Source organism: Pocillopora damicornis, chromosome 3, assembly GCF_964200805.1.
Source record: "Pocillopora damicornis chromosome 3, jaPocDami1.2, whole genome shotgun sequence".
NCBI classification, from domain to species: domain Eukaryota; kingdom Metazoa; phylum Cnidaria; class Anthozoa; order Scleractinia; family Pocilloporidae; genus Pocillopora; species Pocillopora damicornis.
This window is the reverse complement of record NC_142672.1, coordinates 8,605,824-8,630,459: the sequence shown is the minus strand read 5'-3', so window position 1 is coordinate 8,630,459 and position 24,636 is coordinate 8,605,824. Positions and strand designations below refer to the sequence as shown.

The following is a 24,636-nucleotide window of genomic DNA, read 5'->3' as shown; positions in this document are numbered from 1 at the left end:
AATTTTCATGGATACGAACCATCCTCCGGGAGAGGACGATCTAAATATAAACCCGTTTCAGAAAACACCTTGTGGCAGTGACACAGTTACTGTTAAATTACATGAATTTAAGAAAGTGCTAATGATGTTATGTCTGCGATGGGATACTTTATAGAAACTAACACAACCACACTCCTTCTGGTAGAATATCCGCTGTTCACAACTGAGTCCTACGTAAAAAAAGCGGAAGTGATCAGAGACATTAATGCAAAGAGATTCTTTCGTGTCTTTCGTGTAGGGAGAAATAGTCTTATGAATTATTGGTAAGTACATGATAGTGTGGAGAACTTCAAAATATGTTGATTCAATCTTTTTTGTCGCAAATTAGAGGTAAGAGCAATGTCACGCTTTGAATTGGTATCAGTACGTCGCTGTCGGCATTACAGTTTATCACCAATACAGCGGAAGAAAATACTTTTAAAATGTGAAAAAAGGTTTTTTTAACTTCATGGTGAGGTTCTTGCTTTATCCTACTTGGTCCCTCTTCATCCTCAGCTACATATGGGAAACTTTTGTGCTCTAGAATTGATAACATGCTGGCGGGTAGACTGCTAAGATGTATCTTTTGGTCTGATTCTGCTAAAACAGTCAACAGAACTTGTAGGAAAATTGTCTAGAAATATTTATGTTTGATTTCATCTTGCTTTGCATAGTTTGATGTGAAGATTTTCTCTCTAGGAAGATTACTTTTGAAGAATAAGTCTGCATAATGGACTCCACTGAGGGGAAATATTCGAGCGAGGAAGTCAATACCGAAGAACTGATTAAAGTAGTCAAGACAATGTTGCTTCAGTCTATATCGCTGGACAACTCGGAAGGTTTCACCATGGCTGTCAAAGCTTTGGAAGAACTCAAGATTGATTTCAATTGGAGTGCCTTTTCCAAATCCCTGGTGCATGGCCGTGGTGAGTGGAATACTCCGCTCACTCTGAGTTCAAAGCTGGGTCGGGTATCCATGGTGAGCGCTTTACTTCAAAAAGGAGCTGATCCCGACTTATGCTCTGATTCCGGAGTTGGGAAATCGACTCAGCGGACGCCTGTCCATGAGGCGAGTAAATCCGGGTATCTTCAAGTTGTCGACTGTCTGCTGACGTATGGGTGTGACGTCAACGTACCTGACGCACGTGGTTGGACACCAATTCACGATGCAATTTGTCATGACAGGATTGAAATTGTTTTCAAGTTACTTGAAAATAGTGCAGATCCAGGAAAAAGCTTTTTCGTAGCTTCTTCAAATTTGAAGAATCTTGATCTCATTGGAAGGGGATCTCTTATGTTTTCTACCAAGCCTTATACAATAGAGTCATCGATGCCCGCGTCCTTTGAGTGGAGTTGTCTATCGTTTGCTGCTAATTGCCACCAGCCTCGGGTAGTGGCGAAGCTAATACACGAATATTTACATGATGCTGTCAAACACCAAAGTTCATCTGGTAGAACTGCTCTTCACGAGGCTGTCAACTTACCAGAAGGTTTGAATCTCGATAAGGAAGCTGTTGTTCGAAATCGGCACGAAACTATGAAAATCTTACTGAATGCAGGTGTCGATCCAAATTTGCCAGATCACTTGGGAAAAAACGCTCTTCATCTCTTCTTAGACCATGTTAATTTAGCCAAAGTTGTCGTGAAGAAATATTCCGAGATCGTTCCAGAAACAATCCTCTTACTGCACGAATATGGCATTCGTCTAGACATGTCGGACCACACGGGAAGGACTGTCCTTTACCAAGCCGCTGCCTTTGGCCTGGTAGAGGCAGTGCAAATTATTCTTAACCTTGGTGCTGATCTTCACGGCGTAGACAACGATGGAAACACGCCAGCACATGTCGCAGCTAACCACGGTAATTTTGAAGTACTAAGCAGCCTGATGAATCACTTTTCACATGCGGAGCTGTTCAACCTTCACGGAAATACGGTGTTACATTGCGCGATAATGCCAAAAGCCGACGAGGATGCTCTGATACGGGTCGCGCAGACTGTGATAAGCGAGAAGGGCTCTTATAAAACGCGGGTTAACGCTGATGGAGCATCAGAATATGACCTGGCTGTAAAGTTTCAGTTCAACGCACTGGCCCGCTTCCTTTTTGACCACAGTGATGATGCTATGGTTGCCAGTTCTGATGGCCTGTCGGATACTACAGAAGTCCGACATGAACGAGGTGCAGGTAATGAAAGCAGTAGCCTTGAAATGAGGACCGAAGAGAGCACTATGGCTAGTGAAGGTGTCAGAGATCGCAATGGGCAATTTACTTTAGGTAATGAAAATGATTTTGATGAGAACTGTGAGGACTCTGAAATACCTGAATTGAGAATAGACGCCGACACAGACGTCAACGAGTATTTAATGAATCTTTGTCACGAATATCGCGTTAGAGGCTTTCACTTGGAAGGTGAGGGAATGTGCCACGAGAGATGCAAAATTGCTAAACAGACCGTGGATTTTGTAGAAGAACTTTTGAAACTGGTTTCTGAGGAAGATAGGAAGTTCAACAGTAAAATTTTAAGCACCGGAAGTGCTTTTGAAGGCTACAGAATCGGTAAGCCCGACGAATTCGATTACATGTGTGAATTAGAATCCTTTACGGATGAAAAATGTGAAATTCTCCCGACTGAAGATCCTGGGTTTGTTCGTGTCCGAGTTAAAGAGGATTACAGAGAAGAATGGAGGATGTTTCTATCTGAAGAAGGATTTCTTGACGCCTCAAAAATCAAATATTTCCTGGCGGAAAAGTTGTACGTGAAGTCTGGTTCGAAAGCCTTTGCTCGAAAACGATGGAATTTGAGCTTTAACACGACAAGCTATGATTCTTGCGTGCTATGTCAACCAGTCATAGCCACGAGCAAAGCTGGTTTGAAGATGACTTTGTTTTGGCGTGGTAATGTCTATAAATTCATGCCTATCGATATTGACATCACACCAGCAATGCACATTCCCGGGTGGCCAAAGTCAGCTAAAGTACCCCCATCCCACGTCCTGAGCAGCTGTGACGAAGTGGGGTATCATATTGTTCCCAAGTCAGAAGGAGGAGATTCTTTGTTGTGGAGATTGTCCTTTTCCGTTGCCGAACTGCAGATTCTACAAAACACAACTCCAATCCAAGCAGCCTGTTATACAGCTCTGAAAATAATCAAAGGACAGACGTCATTCAGAGGTGTACGCTCGCAATTTTTCGCTCATTTTGGCTTCCTTCACACTTACGTTCTCAAGATGAAGTTCTTTGAAGAACTAGAGCGCTACCAGGACCAAGAGATGTGGCAAGAAGGCAAGCTACTTGAGCGGATCTGCTCCGTGTTAGAATCTACGGCACGTCTTCTAAGCCAGAAACGGCCTTCCCGAGTGGAATCCTACTTCTTGCCAGGACACAGAGTCCTTCGACAGGCGGACAAACACTTCGGAAATTTCGTGGCAGCATCTATCAAAACGACCCTTCGGAAGGTAATACGAATGTTGCGCAAGGAACAAGAAGCGCTGGCTGAAAACTCACCGGACAGCACTAGCGTCACAATGCGGTTTGACCCGGATTCAGGTTCAGAATCAGACAGTGAAAGTGGTGCAATTCTTAACGATCCAGGTACAGTGGCCAATAACATCGCTGCTTCGCTACTGTCATCCATATGTGAGGGTAAATAAATTATACTTCAGGAGCTCTAAGTAGATTCATTAGTAGCCATTTCATAGGACTCTGGGATGATAATTGTATTAACAGTATAACTTACTCTTCCCAAAAATATTTGAACAATTAGAACCTAAATTTTAATCCACTGAAGGGAAGTGTTTTGATGCGTAACTCTGAAAGACTTCTATTAAAATGACCAAAAGAACAGAAAGCTTAAATAAAACATTATATTTCAGTGTAAAAACTTCATTACAATAATTACAACAAATGGTTCCTTTGCCTCTCTCTATCTCCAACACACTTTAGACTTTTCTTTCCTTGTAGCAGTTACTTGGTACATTTTCTAGAAATTTCTCGAAACAAATTTGTTTCAAGAGTTGTAAAAGCTGATAACAACAAAAACAAAAACAAAAAAAAAAAACGAAAAAAGTTGTGAAGTTAACAGCGTTTCAAGTCTTCCCAATTTAGCGCAGATTGTTGTATCTGCGGCGTTAGACGACGTTTTCAAACTCGTTAATGAAATGAATACCTGAAATGAAATGAAAATTTCTTTTACGTTCCATTGCCAAACAGCTCCAACAGAAAGTTGTTGAACAAAAATTTAGGCCATATTTAATGTGCAAGAGAAAACGAGTTATGTTCAAAATAAATCGAGAGGGATAAAATATTTCTCACTGTTTCTACTACTTTTGAGCTCAGGTTATTGTTTTTCTCATCAAATCCCCACAAAAGTCATGTGTGACAAATCGTGAGGTTATGATCATGATTTATTTACTGAGGTATATGTAGCTGGATACTGACCAAGAATTGTGTAATTATCAAGCTATCTTAACCAAATAAGCTTGATAAATAAAGGAATAATCAGATGGCATTCATAAACTAAACTGAAAATTTGCCAAATGAATTCACAAAACCAGAAGTCTTTGATCTGTAGTAGTTTTCTTTGTTTGACTGTCTTGAGAAATACACTTGGACTCTCTTGATTGTTGCCTTGAACTTGCACATTTTGGTATCTAAACCATGTAAATCTTATATTTTTCTGATGTGAGATCAAAGTGGGCAATCCCAAGCAGAAAAACTTGCCCTCAAAGGCAGCTTAAAAGAACACAGGATATGCTCCATATCTCCTACTCTCAGAGCCAATTGTCTAATAAATATTATCCATGTACACTTAATGATCAGCTGTCTATCACTCAAAAATCTCCCTGCTTATTTAGACTTAATGTGATTGTGAGAAAACAGGAGTTGATCGCAATGCAAGAAGAAACTCTCAGTACTCTCAAGAATTTTCTTCATATCTACAAGGGTTGGTCTTGTTTTGTTCCAGACATGCAAAGTTCCAAAGGAATCAACAAAACCCAAAATCTTTTAAAGCTAAGGACTTTTCTGTAAAGACTATCTGCTTGAAGAGGGTCCTTCTCTTGGTGACTCAGGATCAACTTGCATTCCTTGGTGTTCATCTGCTGGTGATGTACCACTTGATGTGATGGTTAACAAATCACTAAAGTCCATTCCTGTTCCTTCTTTTTCCTAGACAAGAAAACCAGGCTTAGTTTTACAAATATATTAATAATGAAGAAACTGCTTTGATAACAATAATATCATGATATAATTATAGTAATAATAATAATTTAATAATAGTAAAAATAATATTTATAACAATCATCATCATTGCTGTTGTCTAAATCATCATCCCCAGTATTACATAATTATGAAAATTTAGTTGACATTCACATTTTATCCAATTCACTCTCAAGATCTCATCAATAATTGTCTGCAATATAATTCTCATGATATTGGTTTGGAGAATTTGCTCTTGAGTTAACTAATAACACCCCAATTACTATCTTTCTTTACTCTCATTATTTGTCTCCAGTACTGACATTATTAAGAGAAGTTATGTCTTGGTCACACATTAGAGTTAACAGGTTAAGCACTTACATCAGATATCTTAGGTTAATTCATACACTACTTGCTTTTTTCCTTGATCAATCTTTCCCATGTGCGAAATTATTTGAAGGAGTTCTTCTGCAAAAAGTGCCCCTTTACTATCAGAATGACATGTAGAGACAGAATGGTAAAAAACGAGACATACAAAACACTCACAGATCTATATTCCAAAAACATTTCTTTGAAGGTCATGAAGTCTGTAAAGCTCATCAGCATCTCTAAAATATCTCCTCCGATTTGATCATGACGGCTTCTGCAAGTGGATCAAAAAGAAAGCCAATTGTACTTCAAGAGCTTGTGAGATGAAAGGGTCCTCTTTATGTTCTCACTTGCTAATGGCAAAAAGCAGCATGACTGCATTTCTTTTTTTAGGAGTATGTCTGCTTGTGTCTTCTTATTAAAATAAATCTTTCTTCCAGTCAATGAAGATTGCTGTGGGTGTGCACTTAAACCATTCTCAGTCTGGTTACTTACTCTAAAGACTTTGAAAATTCTTCCATGGAGAAACCCGATATTCTTTTTTTAAGCTCCTCTTCAATGTAATTTTCCACAAGAGCAACCTTAAGTACAAACAAGAAAACAAAAATGAAAAAATTATACAATAATAATTATGGTAATGTGTACAATGAGAAAAATACCATAAGACAAACCATTTTATTTTTATGGAGGGGAAGGGCAGGGGAGGGTGTGTTTCTGGAATAGAACAAAACTCAAAACAAAACCAGATCAAAAACAGAGATGAAGCACCATATTTCTAAAAGAGATAATGTGATCCCTCTGCCAGAATGAAAAGGCAAGTTATATGCAACATCAAAATAGTATTTAATTAAGACAAAAGTCTCTCTATTTATTACGTCACCTCAGTTATGACTTACTGCAAATAGCTTTCCTTTAGCTGAGGGTCAAGACCTGGGCTATAATACTCACATATTCCTGGAATATATCCATATATATAAGCTTGTTCTCTTCTTCATCTGTAAAGTGTTGGTAATACTTTTCTTTGAAGTCATGCTGCATTGACTGAAATTTTTCTTCTGCAAAAGAAAAAAAAACCTATAAGAAATTAGGGCTGTATCCAATTCATCCAAATATCCACACATATCCACCTATTATCCAACAGAACTTACCCATGATTATGTCTTCTATGTGACCAACAGTTGTATCAAATTTTTTATCAGACCGACTGGACCTGGAATTGAAAATAAAACATTGCAATAAAATCTCTTATTGGAGAGTCTGTGATTCTAGAGTTTTGATAAAAAAGTGAAATAAATTATAATTTAACTGTGGATGAGTGGTGATTAAAATCTTCAATGTAAACTACATAGGAAGCCCAAAAGGAGAGTTCACACTTGCATAGGAGTGGACCTGTGCCTGCCTGATACCGGGCTAATGTGATCATATTCTGGGTTGGCAATAATACTGATTTGTAAAATTTTTGCCTCACAGTGAAAGGAAAAAAAAAAAACAAAAACTGTATCTAAAAGATAAACCTCTATCACAGTACATTTTGCTAACACTTGTCTGCTGGATAGCGACTTATCCTTTGGATAGTGTACTGACAAGCATACTGGAGTGAAATAAAAGAAATGATGGACCACTAATTTCTTAAGCCCTGGTTTAATCAAAAAACATTGTCAAGACTTCAAGCCGCCAAATAGTGTCTATTACTAAATTCTGGTTGCTAACAGTCAATTTTCGGTTGCATTGGCAACCAGTTGGTCGTAATTTTGAACCCTGATACTCAATGTGTTAGAGACAGTGTAACCAAAGTGTGAAGTCCCCAATATTCTTAAAAACTATGTCGAATTCGTTATAAAATAAGCGAAAACAAAACCCAAGACGGCCCAAGGTACTGAAACAGACAAATAAAGGAATATAATGGAGTTCACTGTTGGTGCGGTTGGCCACACAAGGAATTGTTGCCATTGGACTTCCGCATATGTAAGATTATACTTGAACTAATTACATACAATAACATTCATTTCCAAATTAAATGTTTACATTCCAGTGATAGAACAAAGCGCATCTTCAATTTTATGTCACAAATTCTTAGAGCAGTTTTTACTTTACACTTCACTTTGCTAGGAATCATGGTTTTGATCGCTGAACGGATATCGATAAAGAATGTAAGCGACCTCCGGATTATCTTCTGTAACCAAGATCTGGCGATTATAAATTTGAAATTCGTTGCTTCCTTCTGAGGTACAAACCTTGTACTTTTACGTTCGAATTGTTCAATATCATTCAAAAACATACTAACTGGGATCAGTCAAACTCATGGAAGAAGTCTCTAGTAAACTAGCGATATGAAATACTGAAGCTATAAACGACTATCGATCACTAAAAATCAATGTAAAAGCATATAACAAATTATTACCTTCCAGTTACCAAATCTTCGTCTAAATCAAGCTGCTTAAAACCTAAACAGGAAGAAAAACAATTTACAACTGACGAAAACACATCAGAAACAAAGCAACGTTATTTCAAACCTTACCCGCCATATTGGAAAACAACAGTCACCATGGTGCAAACCGCTGACAGTAAGATATGCTATTAGGGTCAACACTCAACATGTCAAACATAATGAAAATTTCTTAAACCAAAAAATCCTTTTGACAGATCGCTCTCTTTATCTCTACAAATAAATATTAGGTAATTTGTAATTGACACAGATTATTATGATAAGAATTCTAATAGAGTTATTGGAGGGAAAATAAAAAGTCGGGCTACGATTGAATATATCTTACACAACGTTATTCTTGTAGGGCAGCAGCTGGGGGTCCCAACCTCTCTCGACCTTCCTCCTCTCACGCGAAAATGGCGGCTGTCGCTTCCGAAACTGAACAAATGGTTGATGAGACTAACGCAGAAATTTCAGCGCCAGAGAAACCTACAGATGAGAAACTTATAGAAGAAGAACAAAAAGATGGAGGTACGTTATCTGGGGGAAATATTTTCCCCACATGTAGACACAATGGACAAATTTTCGTATTTGGCGCAAACTTTAATTTGACCTAACACGTGGTTTATGCCCCAGCATTTCAGTATGTGTGATTTTGTGAAGTATTTAAATAATCGGTTGGTTTCTGTTTTAAGGGATCTATTGAATTCTCAAAGATTTTAGAGAGACATCTAAATGCATGTCATAAACTCGCTTGGAACTTCTCAAAACCTGCCGATCATGATTAAGCCTAATTTTCGCTCTTGCTAATAATGATTATGTTCGCTGCTAAAATGCTCAATGCTCAGATTTACCACGTATTAATAATATTCACCGCTTTGAAAATGGAAAATAGCTTGTTTTACCATTTTATTTGCTGAATGCATCAACTCAAACATCTAACTGTTATTAATATATTATATTGACGATGACAATGACATTTGACATAACTAAAATAATGTTTGACGTTTAGTACTAAGTTAAAAGTTTTCAAGTGATACGGTATGCAAGAATTCGAAGTGTTTTCCAGCTTTCAAACTGGTTCAGCAAGTACATGTATTGCAGGTTATGGATTGTCCAGTAGGAACCAAAAAACACCGTATTTATTTAGTTGTGCCCACCTTGAATAAGTGCCCACAATGTACTTTGTAGACAGGAAAAGTTGATAAGTGTTCATGGAGTAAGAGCCTGCCTTGTAGCCAGAAAAAGGTAATAAGTGCCCACCTCAAATAAGCACCTACCTTGTTGTAAAAAAAAAAGCTTCTGTGGCTCAATTGTAGATTGAAATGTACATTATGTATGTATGTGCATTATATTTTGTGTCTTTCTATATGGTTGTATATGGCTTGTTTGGCATATTTTGGTCAATAAGTACTTTATTAAATAAGACAATTTTGACATACATTAAAAAAAGTGGCAAAAATTGTTCCAGGTGATAGACAAAATTATCCTCTATTCCCTTTTGAAACTGACAGAGAAGAAGATATGGAATCAAAACTCACTTGATGCTGCATTCTCCGCAGCTCTTCAATTTGGACCATGGGAGTTGTTTGGCTTAACCCTTTGAACTCTAAGAGTGACCAGCATCTAGTTTCTCCTAACAATTATACCACTGAATCATTCATTTGAGGTCATGAGAAAAACAGGAATGATCACCAACTAAAGAAGCCCTTGATTGTTAAACAGATTCTCCTTGTTAGCACCTTAGGGAATGTATAGATAACAGTATGGAGAATCTGCATACTGATGTTAGGGTGTAAAGGGTTGAGAATGAACTGAGGCTATTGAGTTGGCTCACTTTGCAGTTGCTTAAATGACCCTGTTTCCTGCAATGTAAGCCCTCTTGATTAATGTCCGGTAACAGGCCTGGTTTGGTTTATGTGAGGATTTTCAATCTATTTTCTTGTGATAAACAAGATCTTGGTTTCTGAGCTAAGATTTCAGCTCATTTATATTCATATAAAATTAATTCAGCTTAGTAACAGATACACAATGTATAACTGAACAACAGTGTTCTTAAAAGATTGTTTTTAGTACTGTTTCTGTGGTGCTAACAACTATGTTATCCTCTCCTGTGGCGGTGAAATGAGATTTTTGAAGCAGAGCTAATCCAGTTGAGCAGGCCTGTATCAAGCCATTACTCTATGATGGGTTTTTGATTCAGAATTATATCTAACTATACATATTATTCATAGAAAAAATAAGAGATGTTCAAAATGAACCAGATGACAAGGCTGAAGAAGAGGAAACAAAAAAAGAACCAGAAAAGGTAAATTTGGATTAAAAGTGATGTTGAGAGTATTTTGAGTTATCATTCAGAAGTTAATGTTGAGGTTTGATAAAGAGATTTCTTGGAAAATTCTAAGTATCACTCTGAGGTTCTGTAATAAGCAAACCTGTAGAGTTGTTCACTCGTAATTCTTTCTAGGATTTGACTTTTTCCCAACTCAGTATAGACTGTAATAGCACAAAATACTTTGGTGTAGGCGTAGTATTCATGTGCCATCATGAAACTTCACAAATGCTGTACATGTAATGAATCGTATTTTGACCAGTGAGTTAGATAATCAGTAAGGTATTGATCTTCACAGGTTAGCTACAACTAAGATTGCTGGAAGAATTTAGACATTGATACGGGCCATTTTTTTCAGACTTCTTTTCCAACAGTGAACCTGTAAAGATAAATTGACACAATATACTGCAGGGCGTGAAATTGTGCCTAATACAGGCGCCAATGCGACTAAATTTTTCCCTTTGGCGACCAAATCCTGAAAATTAGTTGCCAAATTGGCAACTAGAATGTTTCATCATAACCTTACCAACAGATATCATGAATTAAAAAGATTTGCAAAGATAAATCCGCGGCAGACTTCCTCGTTAAGTTTGTTTCCAAAACGCAGCACGTGCATCTCGATTGATAACTAGACGCCATCTTGAATTTAGGTGAGCTTGAGAGTTGTATATCATCCCTCCTAGTGTCCACTTTGTAGCACGTTAAAGATCTTTCCCCTAACTTAATTTTGGAGGGTCTCTCTAGAACACTGACAGCGTAAAAAAAGGTTTTGTTTGTCTTTGAAAATGGCGACCAACTTTTTTTGAATTGGCTACCACTTTGAAAAATTTAGGAGCCAAGTGGCTATCAGAAAAAAAAGTTAATTTCATGCCCTGTACTGTATTACTATCCCTGTGATCTATTGACAAAACTGTTTTAGAGATTGCAAAGGGCTATAGAAATTTTGCTATGATTGTGGGGAGTGAGAATGTAATTCATTGAAGATGCTCCATCCCAGACTACAAGTGTTCCCTTCTTTTCAGGGAAGTCTGCTGTGTAAGTCCAAAAAACTCAATTTAAAAAAAATTGATCTTAGTGTGCAGCGGGGAGTAGCACAGGAACTTTGCTAAAAAAGTAGGGACTAGGGACTAAGCCCAAGAGTTTGAATGTTGTGTTGCATTGCTGGAAATTTGTGAACAAGTGGTCATGCATGTAAACGCTTGTCAACCCTTCAGATAATTAATGGGTGATTTCCTACAGGAATGTTTATTGCAGTTTCCAACAATTAGTTTGCTAAAACAAGAGGATACTTGTGCAATGGAGTTTGCCAAAAAGGAGGGAGTGCTTGCTGTTATCCTCCATCTTTCAACTCTCCTCCCCCACCATGTTCTTTATCTTTCACATAACTTACAGTTTTAAATTTCATGTGGTATTTCAGGGTTTAAATGGAGAAGAAAAAGCAGCTGACAGTTCAGAAGGTTTAGCTGACAAGGTAGCAAAACACTACAATGAACTTCCATCAGCAGGAAAAGAAATTCGTAAAGAAAGTCCTATATATTACCTAAGGAACTTTAACAACTGGGTGAAGAGTATAATCATCAATGAATGCTTGGAAAAAATCAAGAGGTAAATGTTTTATTGCAATCTTAATGGTTGAATTGTGGTGGGTGAATGGTTGTAAAGATGTCAGCTGGACAAAGTATTTGTAAAGAGGTCCTTGTTTTACATTGTAGACTTGGTGATTGTGTTGACTTCTAAGGCAAGCCACTTAACCCTTCAAATCCCATGAGTGATCAGGACAGAATTTTTCCTTACAATATCAGTGCAATATCAAGCAGCAAAGTGATGACAGCAGGGAAAAATATCAATTATCAGTTGATCCAATACCAAATTATCTGAAAAAACATCATAAGAATTGTGTGGCAGACAGTAAGGAGAATTACAAATGAGATCTTAGGAGTGAAAGGGTTAACTTTCACAGAGACTCACTACACAATGTAGGAATAGAACAAGCACTGGAAACAGGAAAAAATGAATTGGGAATAGGGTGTAGTGCACTGCTTGATGCTGCTGAATTTGGGATGGTCTGCAGTTGTTCATTCACAGTTTACTTTTAATTCTTAAGACAGGAGTGCTAGAGGCAGAAGTGAACTGCAAATATGTGGAGGGACTTGATGGAACTTAATTATTTTATTGAACTTGCTACTGTTGTTAATGTTCTGACAGAGTCAATTCAAAGGAGGTGGCTGTGCTGGACCTTTGTTGTGGAAAAGGTGGAGATCTTCTTAAATGGCAGAGGGGAAGAATAAAGACACTTGTATGTGCAGGTCTGTTTTAGTAAAATTCTCCAGGTTTGATAAGTGTTTAAAAAAAAACGTAACTGAAATAATTTTGGAAGTTGTTGATTGTACATACATGGAGAGATTCTTTATGTCAATGTGGAATTCAGGTAGTTGGTTTATTTTAGAGGGTGGAAAAGGAGGAGAGGATAATTAGAGAAAGGGCAAAAAGAGATTCTGTGATTCAAATGGAGGTCACTAGTGGGAAGCAAGTGTAGCCAAGTTTGTTCTATCTCTGCACCAGTGAAGTAATTATCCCTTTGACCTGTAAGAGTGACCAGCACCTAATTTCTCCTTTCAGTATTACCCCTGAATTGTAGGATATGTGTAAAGAACAGTATGGGGAATATGCAAACTAATGTTAGAGGCTCAAGGGTTAATTGATCAATTGAAATGTGTTTTCCTAGATATTGCTCAAGTCTCTGTGGAACAGTGTGAGGAGCGATACAAAGAACTAAAAAAGACGCACGAGACTCGACGCTATAGGGATCCTCTCTTTACACCTGAATTTATCACAGCTGATTGTAGTAAGGTAATGAGGATGAACTGAATTTTTTCCTTTATGTAACAATAGTTAGGTCAGGGAGCTTTTCTTGCAGTTTCTGTGGCTTTACAGTTACAGTAGCTTACTGTCTTCCAGAGGTTCTGATTTTAGCTCTAGCTTGGTCATTGAGCCCAGTGTTCTCCCTTATTTTAAGCACAACAGATAAAGAAATTTTCAAATTGTAGAGCAATCCTTTTACCTGTTTGATTTTCAAGAATCCCAAGTGATTTTCGGCAGTAATAATAGATACTACAAGCGGTGAATTTAGCAATTACCTACTGGAAAGGAGAACACTGTGTTCTGTGTTCCTGGTATCCAGTCAACTCGCCGACGGACCAACTCGCCAACGTATAAAATCGAGTAGAGACGTCGGCAAGTTGGTCGTCAATCCAATACAACTTATTAGAAGTTAAACATACAGAAAAGTAAACGATATTTAGTAAAAAAAACACTGGTGAACATTGGTGAACATCAAACAGAAGCTTGAACATTGGTGAACATCACCAATGACTATAACAACTTAAGACGCAAACGAGTTATCTCGTTCGCGTCTTAAGCGGATATAGTCATTGGTGATGTTTACTTTACTTTATTCGCCTTGAGATCCCTTTAAACTTTGTTGCAAATAAAAAGAATTGGTTTTTACTAAAGATCTTGTCTAGAAAGCCAAGTTTTCTTAAAAAATCTGACCGATTATCATGATGAGTCTTTACAGTGTTGTTGTCACACAATAACTCGTTCGCGTCTGAAGGTGTTTGAGTCATTGGTGATGTTTACTTCGCTTTATTCGCCTTAAGATCCTTATAAACTTTGTTGCAAATAGAAAGAATTGCTTTTTACTAAAGATCTTGTCTAGAGAGCCAAGTTTTCTTTAAAAAATCCGAGCGATTGACATGATGAGTCTTTACGGTGTTGTTGTCGCACAGTAACTCGTTTGCGTCTTAAGCTGTTAAAGTCATTGGTGATGTTCACCAATGTTCACCAATGTTTAAGCTTCTGTTTGATGTTCACCAGTGTTTTTTTACTAAATATCGTTTACTTTTCTGTATGTTTAACTTCTAACAAGTTGTATTGGATTGAGGACCAACTCGCCGACGCCTCTACTCGATTTTATACATCGGCGAGTTGGTCCGTCAGCGAGTTGACCGTAATTCGTGTTCCTTGGGTGAGACATGTTACTCTCCCAGGTCCCACTCCATACTGTAGTATAAATGAGTATCGGTGGACTGTCTAGGAAACCTATTGAAAACAATGTTTGCATTTTTTTTTATTTTGGGGGGGGGGGGGGTGTGGTACAGAAACCTGACAGGAACCTTAATAAGCTGGATAAAACATGGCTTGGTTTGTGTTCTGACTTAACCTTACAGAAACAAAACTTTTCACTAACTTGAAGTGACCCTCTTTTACTCTGTACATCATAAGAGTAAAGGAATCAAGTGTCCTATCTCCTGTTCTAACCTTTAAATTCCAGTTAAGTTTTTTCCATCATTTTCCCTGTTGTTAATTTTTCCAATGTTACCCCTGTTATCACAATTTTCTGGTTCTGCCACACATATGTTTTTAGTAATCTGTGCTCTTTTTTGTAGGAACGACTTCAAGATCTTTACCAAGACAAGAATATCGAGTTTGACTTGACAAGCTGCCAATTTTCATTTCATTATTCATTTGAGACTTATGAGCAAGCAGACATGATGCTAAAGAATGCCTGTGAGAAACTTAAAGTTGGAGGTTTTTTCATAGGGACAACACCCAATGGATATGAGTTGGTGTAGGTGTCTGATGATAACAATCATCTTTTATAAGTAGTATTTTTCTTTAAATGATTAGCTGATTTGAAGTTTTATATGAAATAATTCATATTTGTACTGCGGTTGTAGATGAAAGTGAAATGTGATCATCGCAGTAAATTTTCCAATTTAAGCAATTGGAAAGAAGAAGCCTGAAAAAAATCAGGGCTTCAACGGGATTCGAATCCCGTTGAAGCCCTGATTTTTTTCAGGCTTTTTCTTTCCAATTGCTTAAATTGGAAAATTTACTGCGATGATCACATTTCACTTTCATCTACAACCGCAGTACAAATATGAATTATTTCATATAAAACTTCACATCATTTCACTGCACGGGAAGATATGAACTCAATAAATTGACCTCGCTCCCAATGTGTGGCTTTATAGCTCAGTTGGTAGAGCATCGCACCGGTATCGCGGAGGTCACGGGTTCGAATCCCGTTGAAGCCCTGATTTTTTTTTCAGGCTTCTTCTTTCCAATTGCTTAAATTGGAAAATTTACTGCGATGATCACATTTCACTTTCATGATTAGCTGATTATACACAAATTTTGATTGGTTCCCAGAAACAGGACAGAAACATAGATGACATCACTATCTGCAACATTTTGCTTTGTTATCATTTCAAAGAAATAGATTTGTGCATTGGTAGATCAAAGGAGATTTCAGAGGGTGATAAAAAACATTAGTGATAGTCTTGGCTGTACCTTGTGTGCCCCTTTTTTGTTCTTACTGTATTTTGATTTCATCTGTGATCTATAACTAAAAATGTGCATGGCAAAATGGAAACTAATGGATGTGTGATCTGAAGGTGAATAGGAGTCAGAATATAGGTGGCCCACCCCAGATGATGCCTAAACTGCACTCAATGGTATTACTTCCTTTTTTTTGTTTCAGTCGTCGATTAGAGAAATCAGAAGGTCTTTCCTTTGGAAATGATGTTTATAGAGTTACTTTTGAGAAGAAAGGTGACTATCCTCTATATGGCTGCAAGTATGATTTCCATCTTGAAGGAGTGGTTGATTGCCCTGAGTTCTTGGTATACTTCCCTCTGCTTGAAAAGTATGTAAACATTTGTAGATACTAATTTTGACATTATCAACAAGTTTAAAAATCCATAAAATCCATCCTAAGGATAAAACTTGAAACATGTGGTTACAAGAAAGTCCAAAGCTTGATTAACTGCCCAAGTTTTCAAAGGACAAACTCTTGTGCAAGATTACCTGGGTTCTGCAGGTTTTTTAGCTACGATACATGTTTTGTAGATCTCTGTCCCCTTTAGATCCTTTTCAGTCTTTTTAGATGGTAACTGGTAATTTTAAGATGTAAGTGATATGCAATGATTTGAATACAGGTTGCTTGTAGTGGCTGTTTTAGTTTTGTGAACCCTTTGCACTTTAGCATCAATATGCATGTTCTCCATACTGTTCTCTATACATTTCCAATGGTGCTGTCAAGAAGAATTTGTTTAGCAATCAAAAGATTTTTCAGTTGGTGATCATTATTTTCTTTTATTATTGTGATGTTAATTTTTGATTCAGGGGTGATATTGTAAGAAACAATTGTATACTAGCTACCCCTAGGGATCAAAGGGTTAATTGTTTTCGCTGCTGTATCTCTTGTTCCAGAATGGCAGAAAAGTATAATATGAAGCTAATGTACACAAAGACATTCCATGATTTTTTCCGGGAGAAAACCAAGGAATCCACCTCTCTCCTTTACAAAATGAAAGCACTTGAGGTATGTGTGTATTTGGATGTATCAGAAGTGTTTTTTGTGGCAGGATATTCGTGTATGATGTAAAGAGACATTTTCAGCCAAAGATGAACATTACCATGAACATTAGTTTTAAACACTGAACAATTTAGTTGACTTAAAAGTGTTTGCTGATACCATGAGGATTATGAGTACCAATCTGAAAGCTACATTTTCATTCTAGAGTTCTGCAGCTTTCCAAACAGCCTAGATGTAGGGAAAGGCTGTAAACTGTCATATGCTGCTTAGAATGATTAGAGGAATCAATCTCCCTTTTCCTTCAACTAAATTATTCTTGTTTTCTTGTCACCATACTCCCACCAATAGGTTAGCTCCATTTTCTGCATATAAGCACACACATCAGCATAGTCGATAATACCAAATTATCCTGTTATACTCTTCAACTGATGCTTAACTTAACTCAACCCATTCATGCATAAATATAAATATTATTTTGCTGTTTACTTCTTTGATTAAGACATACCCACCACGCCTAGAAAACGAGAGCTTGGTTTCAAGTGCTGAGGATGCATACACACATGCGAAAGACTTTTTAGAAGGAATTCAGCTGAATCAAGATAAATCTTCCTCAACCAGCAAGTACAGAGACCACAGGGAAAAGAACTTAAAACACGTGGTAAGTTGAAGAATAACTTTCTTGTTTTTCTTGTTGTTGTTGTGGTTTTTATTATTATTCTTAATACTATTATTACTATTGCAGTAAACTAGTATCATGAAATATTATGTTGCTGCCCCTTTTTGTTTTGTTTTGGAAACAAGCTTTCCTTTTTTTATCACCTGATGAAGAATGTGGGCTATATTTTGTATAAAACTGGTCAAAACACAATTTCAGTTATTGATGTTTGTTAAGAAATGTTATTCACTCTCTAAGGTGCTTTTGGAGATTGCATTTATTATGATTTGATTTTAAAATTTTAATGACATTTCTCTTTTTATAATTACAATCTAAAATAGAAGCAAGGTTAAAAGTTAGCTTCATGTAATATACTATACAGTCTGTGAAAGGTTTGCATGTCTCTGTATTATTATACACATGTATGCATGTCTCTGGAATGTCTCTAGGAATGCCAAATGATTCATGCCCTCATCTGCTTTTCTAGAATGTTGGTAATGTTAGAAACTTTAACTGCTTTAGTTCTTTGGAGTGAAAGGCTGAAATAGGGTTATTTTTTTCAATTTTCATTGTCAGTTTAAAATATTTATGTTGTCATAATTTGTATCATTAACAGGGAACCATGTCAAAGTTTGAATGGGAAGCTGTTGGTAAGTTTTAAATTCGGAGAGTTTTTCATGAAATAATAATCATAATAATACTATCTAAGCTTGTTGCCAGTGCGGTATTCTCTTAGCTGTTTGCTGTTGTTTGCTTTAGGAATGTACTTGGCATTCGTGTTTGTGAAAATTGATCCAGAAGCAGAGCAAAAGAAGGCAGAAGAAGCAGAGAGAAGGGCAAAGGAAAGAGCAGAGCGTGAAAAGGAGAGAGAAGAGAGAGTCAAAGCTGAACAGGAAAGAGCTGAAAAAGCTAAAGCTGAGGAAGATAAGGAAGAACAGGCTGAAGAAAAACCAGAAGAAAAAGCAGAGGAATTGGAAGCAGAGCCCAAAGTTGAATCAAGGAAGAGGAAACATGATGAAGAGCCAGCAGAAGGTGATGGTGATGATGGTGAACCTGTAGCAAAGAAACAAGAAACTGTTGAGGAAACATCTGATTAAATATGTTGTCTCTAAAATTATGCAGTGATTTAAAAAGACTCTCATTTTGAAGAACTGTAACTATGGGTGAGGCAAGGAATGGAACATTTTCCTTTCCCCCAGAACTAGGACTTTTTTTCCAATTGTAAAAAAAAAAAAGAGATACATTCCTTGGCATAGAAAATTAGATTGCATTTTTAGCTTGATAGGTTCATCCAAAATAGCTTTGTCTCTTTCTGTGTGCAAAGTAATACTTAGGTAACATTTCCACTCCCAAAATCTGAAAGTTAATTTTCCTAACTGAGCAGTATAGTATGCGGACTGGTTGTGATCTGATTTTCTTCTTGAATTAATATCTTTTTCTGTACAAACACAACATGGACTAGATGAATAGGTGCAAGGTGAAAAAAGTAGGTCACATCCTTATTCTCTTCTGGAACCCTCATCTGGTGTGGTTATTATCCACAGACCACAATGTATCATTGATATTTGAGAATGAAACAGACTATGTGCAGTCCAATTTGTATGCACCTTTTAAAAGTTTATTTTAGAACTTTAAAAGTTATATGATACACAGTTGATTACACTCTTGTTACCCAACTGTGCCTTTATTTAATGTGTATGCTTGTGAATAGCTCTCTTGTTCGTTACCTCATGTTATCATTGAGAAATGTTGTGTAACAGGCTACAAAAAAATAAGGTTATTAGAGCAATTTACAATCAATTGTCAACAGTAATGCATGATTAACGCACAATTTGAAAGTTTCAGTCAGAAGTGGTTGGAAGTGGGAGTCAGCCATCCATGTTTAAATATCAGGGAATTTCCTTGTTCTTCTTCTTTGGAAGTCTTGATAGGCAGTTGATGGAAGTGAGACTCTATGTTTTAAACTTCAGATGAGTATGAAGAAGAAACTGGAATTCTTTTACTGAGAAGATACATTTACACCAAAAATGCTTTGCAATCAAATTGGTTTTGGGTAGCGCTTGGAAAGTTGCAATATATTTATTAGTTAGTGGTGGAGTGACATATGTTCTTCAGAATTAGGGGGAGGGATGAAGGGAAGAAAATTGTATATCTTTTTCTTTTTTTTTTAAGAGGAATTTGAGGGCATCCCCTTGGTCTGTTCTTTAGCTCAATCGAAAGGACCCTTCCAAACCTTACATTTGCTACATTTTTACTTTGTGCATGTAACATTATAAACTAGTCATAGATTTTCTTGTGATGTATTATTGTTAATACTTAAACTTTGATTGATTAAAAAGAAAACTATTTTAGTTCAGGTGTTTTGGATGTAGGAGTAAGTGATTCAGGTGTAGTTCAAAGTATGTTCTCGTTTTGAAAAGATCAGCCTGGAAAATACGTTCGTAACGCCCTACTGCCTAACCCCTCCCATATTTCCACGGATCAACCGAGAAAAAAATAATAGTAAGTTACCCACCCCTCCCCTCTTGCCTTCTCTGTCATCTATTCAGATATTGAAGCTTTCATCATAGGGTTTGTAATTATAATCATTATCTGCTATTTGTCTTCTTTTTACTGGTTTTACTTTTCAAATAGTTTTTCATTTCGTTCTTTAATCTTTTCTCATATTCCTAAGGGCGGATACTTTCCAGTCCCAGACTCCCTTAGAGTTTCATGCTATTACCGCGTAGGACTGTTGCGGGTTTCTTCACCAGAAGTGTCGTAAAAGTACCCAGGTGTTTGTGAATTGCACGAATTTTTGTCTTCGTTTCACTCTATAATGGACGAGTTTCAGGTGCCTTGAGGTATGTAGAGGTATGTCAGTTTTTTCCCCTTTATATTGGCTCCCAAAATAATGGTTTCTCTTGATACAATCCGTCAAGAAAAGTGATGCACTTGTGCCTATGCATGATTACATATTGTTTATGTACGCAGCAGACTGTGTGTCTCAGTTTGTCCAAGGCTACATTTCGTAGTCCTTTGTTTGGAATTTTTTTTCTATCTGCGTCGTTCCAATTCTCTGAAGTTTGTTTCTAATTATATTATTGCTTTGTTCGTACGTCTTTTGTGATAACTTGACTTCCGTAGTAGGCATATTTTTTTTGTGCAACATCATGGCGAACCAGCTATGAGCTGAAATCTATCATATTAAACGAGGGGACCAAAGAAATTAAAAATTACTCCGGAATTCAATGAGTAGTCCTTTCGTGAAATTAATTATCGGTTTTTCGATGTCAGGGCCTGGTGAGTGTTAGTAGTTTTTAAATTTCACCCAGCGTCAAAACACTTGATTATGTTTTAAGCTGTGCCAATCTTCTTTCATTTAGAACTTGCATTAAATCTGGTAACTAAAGGTCTGGACTAATGATGGATTTGCTGTTTTATGTGTAAGTACAGTCTAATTAGTGCCTATTATTCTTGGGATAAATTACGTAAGCATCTTCTTTCGCGCGAGGATCAAATCTTCGCCGCAAAATTTTTAGTGCTGAATCGTATAAAATTAGGCGTTAGTTACGTCAAGATTGTAACATATTATGTTCCTGAAATAATTTGAGCATTATTCTTAAACTTAGAGAATAATATAATCTTTCTGTGACAATATCATCCCTGAGTAGTCGACAACTGTTTAACTCTAGCATACTTCTCTGTGTAAATCGGTTAAACCAAAGATATGTTTATTTTTGTGTTTTACTTTCTTTCTGTGAAATCATTACTGCTTACAACGTCATATATTTGTATGAAGTCATTCTTGAAATAAGTGTTAAATATGGGGACCATCTTCGTGAGTTCTTTTTTACTCGCAAAGAATGTCTGTTGACTACTGTCCCTTTTTTGTGATTAACTCCTTTGCCCATAGCCCCAACAAAAACACAAACTACAATAAATGGTTGGATATTATTATTTCAAGCTTGTAGACATGTTTTCATAGGTATAAGATTAAATCAGTTTTAGATGGTTGACCTAACAAACGAACCATAAGTGGAACCACTTAGGACAGTGTTTCTATGTGAATTACTTGGTAGATCAGTGATTATTTTTTTTGACAATCACACAACACAGAAACAATTTAATCACAGCTCCAGATATTTTGACTCCCATTTTGGCCTTCAGCCATTGTAAGATGGAACTGTTTATAAGATTAAAAAAGCTCAAAATATAACAAGCTTAAATACTAGATATGAAAAATGCAGTTGTAGTTTATGTATTATTAGTGCCATCACATGTTATCAAAAAAGGATCATATAATAAGTGAATGGTGCACAACAAGAAGGTTCTAGTTTTTCTTGTCTTCTTATCACCATTTGCTTATCACATGAACCTACAGTACAAACTATTTCAGCCGTGTACTTTCTCATTACAGAAATTATTTATCCTTATTATTATATTTTTCCTAGTTTTCCTCTTAAAGAGGGATCTGTTGCAAAGTTTTGTACCTATTTGTAAGCAATACAAGAACTATGAACAGTGTGTGGTTTTTTTTGTTAATAATGAGCTCTGCATCTTTGAACAAGAGGACCAAAGTCTGTGAATTAGTATAAAAGTCTGTCTGTCAAAGCTCACTGGTTTCTCGTTTTTTTGTTCATTCAAGTTGTGATGTGGTTCCTCTTTGTTGTGTTACTTTTTGCTAGCCACATAAACTTTTATGATGTTGGTTTTGTTGTTACATGTAATAGAGTAGTCATTGTAATCTAAAGTTGTTAACTTTAACATGGATTTTTTTCAGGATTATAATAGTTGTGGTCATCTTAAAACTTATCTTCTGGATATTTTACTTCTATGCAAGAAATCGAAGACGACTTATTGCTCAAGCATTAAGGCAACATAGTCAACAACAGGTCAGTTTTTGGTATTGTGTTATCCTTGCTAGGTTTAAAATTTCTAAAACCTTTGTGATGAGGTGTTAAGTCTTCTTTCTGCAACTTTCCCTGAGTCCCTGAAGCCGAGGCTGATGTATTTGTTCCTAAGTCCTAAATTTATTAACAAAGGTCCTCCTGACTCAGCCTAAATCACTGTTTTCTAACCCTAGTGGGTGTGCATTAATGCAATCTTTGTCTCCACCACATGTCTGTCTGTTTACTGTTTAGCCTTTTATGATCTGTGTTATGACAGCCCCTAGGGTTCCAAACTATAAGAATTGTATACATAATTATCTGATTAATTAGTATGGTATCAATAATTTTGAACATTTTAAAGATGACTACCCAGACACCATCAAATTTAATTTCATTTGTTATTTTAACTTTTTTCTTTTTCCATTGTTTTATTGGTTTCAGATTCCTCAGGGCCGCCAGTATGAAGAAGAGCCTGCAGTTCCTCAGCCAGCTTATGTTTTCACTGAGTACCCATTTGGTGTCAATGGTGTACCAGCAAACCTTCAAAATCCTCCCGTGTATTCAGTTGAGGATCCTGTTAAATTAGATGAACCTCCACCTCCCTATATAAATGATGATGACACAGGAGGACTCATAGAGAACCAGGAGAACTGAAGTTTTAATAGAGCTTGTACATATGCATCATATGCAATTTTACCTTCAGACCAGTTTTAGACTGTAAATTAAAGGCACTTACCTGCTGTGGTCTCAGATTAGGGTAGTATCCAAGTCCATGGCTGCAAAGACATACATCCATTAACCATAGATATTAGTAGCTATAAAAAGACAGCTTCTGTTTAAGGAGAAGCATTAGTGAGTGTTAGGGCTAGACGTTTCTTGCATTGCCATGAACATAAAAAAATACAGAGACAAAGAGAGTTATTAGAAATCTACCAGTAGCTTATCAAAAATGTTGCAATCTGATTGGCTATGCCACTCTCTGTCTATCCAGTGATAGTTAATGAAATGATCAGCCTAGCAGCACAATGTGTGGTTGTAAGCATATTGGAGTCAACACTTGTTGCCAACAAGTTAATAATGTTATCTCAATTTTTATGAGTCATCTTTAAGGAGAGCTTTTCCCTCATCAACTATCACAGGATAGAAATCTCAAGCTCACATCATAGTTATTAATTAGTATTTGTCAAATTATTTCCTATGATAAATATGGAGCTTTTTTACCCTTAAAGAGTTTTCTTGGTTTTACTTTGAGTTCTGATTGGCCACTGATAATTTTTCAGTTGTTCTGATTGGCGATAACTTTGGTTTGGTTCTTTGACACTCAGTTAAAGAGTGCTCAAGAGAGAGGTAGAGGTAGAAGTATGGTTGATCTTATGATTAGAATATGATCACATTTGGCTGGTTCCATCATTTGCCAACCATTTTATATGGTCAAAATGATACTTTTGTTCTTTCCCAAGATTGGGTACTTATTGAAAAGCAAAGTGCTTCATGTCATTGTTTGGGTTTACATTATGGATTAGCTGCTAGAAAGGTTTAACAAAATAAATGACATATATAGAATGGATCTACCAATATCTTAAACTTTTGCTAGACAAATTCTTAGTTCTCTTGCTGTATGTACATTTTGCTTCATTCACCATGTCCATGACTATGCTTTGATATAAAAGTATCACTATTTTTTTTGGTGGTCCATGTATAGCTCTTTTCTGGAAGTGCTGAAACAGGTTTCTGGCCCTCAATTAAAAAAAAAATTACTGTTATCACTTAGATAAAAATGACCTACAGGTGTAGGATAATGAATTCCATCTCTGTTTGTAGTTGTCTTTGTTATTATTGGTTCTAGGTGCAGGTTCGCTCACATGAATTTAGCTGGAATTCTTTTTAATTTTTTCATAGTTTGTTTGCATATTAAAGGTCAATTTACCTCTGTATTTTAACTGTAAATTTTTTATCACCTAAAATAGGGGATTGTAATGTTTGTCTTTCCCTATTTACGCACACACATGTAGTCTCAAAGAAATGTAAAAAAGAAAATAATTTTCAATTAATATTATCCTTACTTGTTTTAAAATTTTTGATGCAGTGTGCAATAGGTGTATGTTTAAATTAGACCGTATTTGCGATGAAAGATTTAGTGCTGAAATAAAAATGCATTTCAAAAGTCTTCACCCTGTTTCTTCTGTTTACTGATTTCTTGACATTTTATCAGTTTTGCAAGACCCTTCTTGCATTTCAAGCAAAGGCAAGAAAGAGGTTTTTAGGAAAACATTCTCTCACTCCATTGGGGTTTGTCACCCATCTATTCCTTAGTTTTTGTCTGGTTTTAAAACACCTTTAATTATTACAGCTTTTTCACAACCTTTCACCTCATAGATGCGACTGCCCT

General features: G+C 36.5%; 4 protein-coding genes across 7 annotated transcripts; 3 read left to right on the top strand and 1 right to left on the bottom strand.

Annotated features, from left to right (window-relative positions):
* Nucleotides 1-200: 200 nt before the first annotated feature.
* On the top strand, nucleotides 201-4,557 carry LOC113685388 (uncharacterized). Of its 2 annotated transcripts, none has more exons than XM_027202895.2 (2): nucleotides 201-302; nucleotides 718-4,557. In XM_027202895.2, the coding sequence occupies exon 2, from the start codon at nucleotides 749-751 to the stop codon at nucleotides 3,665-3,667; it is 2,919 nt and encodes a 972-aa protein (XP_027058696.2). In that variant the 5' UTR covers nucleotides 201-302; nucleotides 718-748; the 3' UTR covers nucleotides 3,668-4,557. The 2 variants fall into 2 exon arrangements, with proteins under 2 accessions (XP_027058696.2, XP_027058697.2); XM_027202896.2 differs by having other exon boundaries at nucleotides 212-302; nucleotides 722-4,557.
* On the bottom strand, nucleotides 3,867-8,138 carry LOC113685389 (ADP-ribosylation factor-like protein 2-binding protein). The gene is made up of 7 exons (XM_027202897.2): nucleotides 8,101-8,138; nucleotides 7,984-8,026; nucleotides 6,731-6,792; nucleotides 6,531-6,637; nucleotides 6,078-6,163; nucleotides 5,760-5,856; nucleotides 3,867-5,183 (listed from the first exon to the last, which is right to left on the bottom strand). Exons 1-7 carry the CDS (start codon nucleotides 8,105-8,107, stop codon nucleotides 5,049-5,051), a joined length of 537 nt encoding a protein of 178 aa, XP_027058698.2. The 5' UTR covers nucleotides 8,108-8,138; the 3' UTR covers nucleotides 3,867-5,048.
* Nucleotides 8,139-8,375: 237 nt separating this feature from the next.
* On the top strand, nucleotides 8,376-19,727 carry LOC113685361 (mRNA cap guanine-N(7) methyltransferase). Its single transcript, XM_089200384.1, has 11 exons — nucleotides 8,376-8,538; nucleotides 10,242-10,315; nucleotides 11,757-11,944; nucleotides 12,545-12,645; nucleotides 13,065-13,189; nucleotides 14,788-14,969; nucleotides 15,885-16,049; nucleotides 16,616-16,727; nucleotides 17,221-17,379; nucleotides 17,993-18,026; nucleotides 18,136-19,727. Exons 1-11 carry the CDS (start codon nucleotides 8,424-8,426, stop codon nucleotides 18,471-18,473), a joined length of 1,593 nt encoding a protein of 530 aa, XP_089056510.1. The 5' UTR covers nucleotides 8,376-8,423; the 3' UTR covers nucleotides 18,474-19,727.
* A 366-nt stretch (nucleotides 19,728-20,093) lies between these two features.
* LOC113685362 (uncharacterized) lies at nucleotides 20,094-24,418 on the top strand. Of its 3 annotated transcripts, none has more exons than XM_027202868.2 (4): nucleotides 20,094-20,219; nucleotides 20,742-20,801; nucleotides 22,139-22,250; nucleotides 22,689-24,418. In XM_027202868.2, exons 2-4 carry the CDS (start codon nucleotides 20,779-20,781, stop codon nucleotides 22,899-22,901), a joined length of 348 nt encoding a protein of 115 aa, XP_027058669.1. In that variant the 5' UTR covers nucleotides 20,094-20,219; nucleotides 20,742-20,778; the 3' UTR covers nucleotides 22,902-24,418. The 3 variants fall into 3 exon arrangements, with proteins under 3 accessions (XP_027058669.1, XP_027058670.1, XP_027058672.1); XM_027202869.2 differs by having other exon boundaries at nucleotides 20,110-20,229; XM_027202871.2 differs by lacking the exon at nucleotides 20,094-20,219 and adding an exon at nucleotides 20,482-20,658.
* Nucleotides 24,419-24,636: the final 218 nt, after the last annotated feature.

Excerpts from the sequence above, each read along its gene's own strand:
- LOC113685388 (XM_027202895.2), top strand. The coding sequence starts at position 749 with ATGGACTCCACTGAGGGGAAATATTCGAGCGAGGAAGTCAATACCGAA.
- LOC113685362 (XM_027202868.2), top strand. The coding sequence starts at position 20,779 with ATGATGGATTTGCTGTTTTATGT. Across the intron at positions 20,802-22,138 it reads ATGGATTTGCTGTTTTATGT|GATTATAATAGTTGTGGTCA; the intron begins GTAAGTACAGTC and ends GATTTTTTTCAG. Across the intron at positions 22,251-22,688 it reads GGCAACATAGTCAACAACAG|ATTCCTCAGGGCCGCCAGTA; the intron begins GTCAGTTTTTGG and ends TATTGGTTTCAG.
- LOC113685361 (XM_089200384.1), top strand. The coding sequence starts at position 8,424 with ATGGCGGCTGTCGCTTCCGAAACTGAACAAATGGTTGATGAGACTAAC. Across the intron at positions 11,945-12,544 it reads TGCTTGGAAAAAATCAAGAG|AGTCAATTCAAAGGAGGTGG; the intron begins GTAAATGTTTTA and ends ATGTTCTGACAG. Across the intron at positions 17,380-17,992 it reads AAAAGAACTTAAAACACGTG|GGAACCATGTCAAAGTTTGA; the intron begins GTAAGTTGAAGA and ends TATCATTAACAG.
- LOC113685389 (XM_027202897.2), bottom strand. Across the intron at positions 6,164-6,530 it reads TGGATATATTCCAGGAATAT|GTTGCTCTTGTGGAAAATTA; the intron begins GTGAGTATTATA and ends TTTGTACTTAAG. Across the intron at positions 5,857-6,077 it reads GAATTTTCAAAGTCTTTAGA|AAGCCGTCATGATCAAATCG; the intron begins GTAAGTAACCAG and ends ATCCACTTGCAG.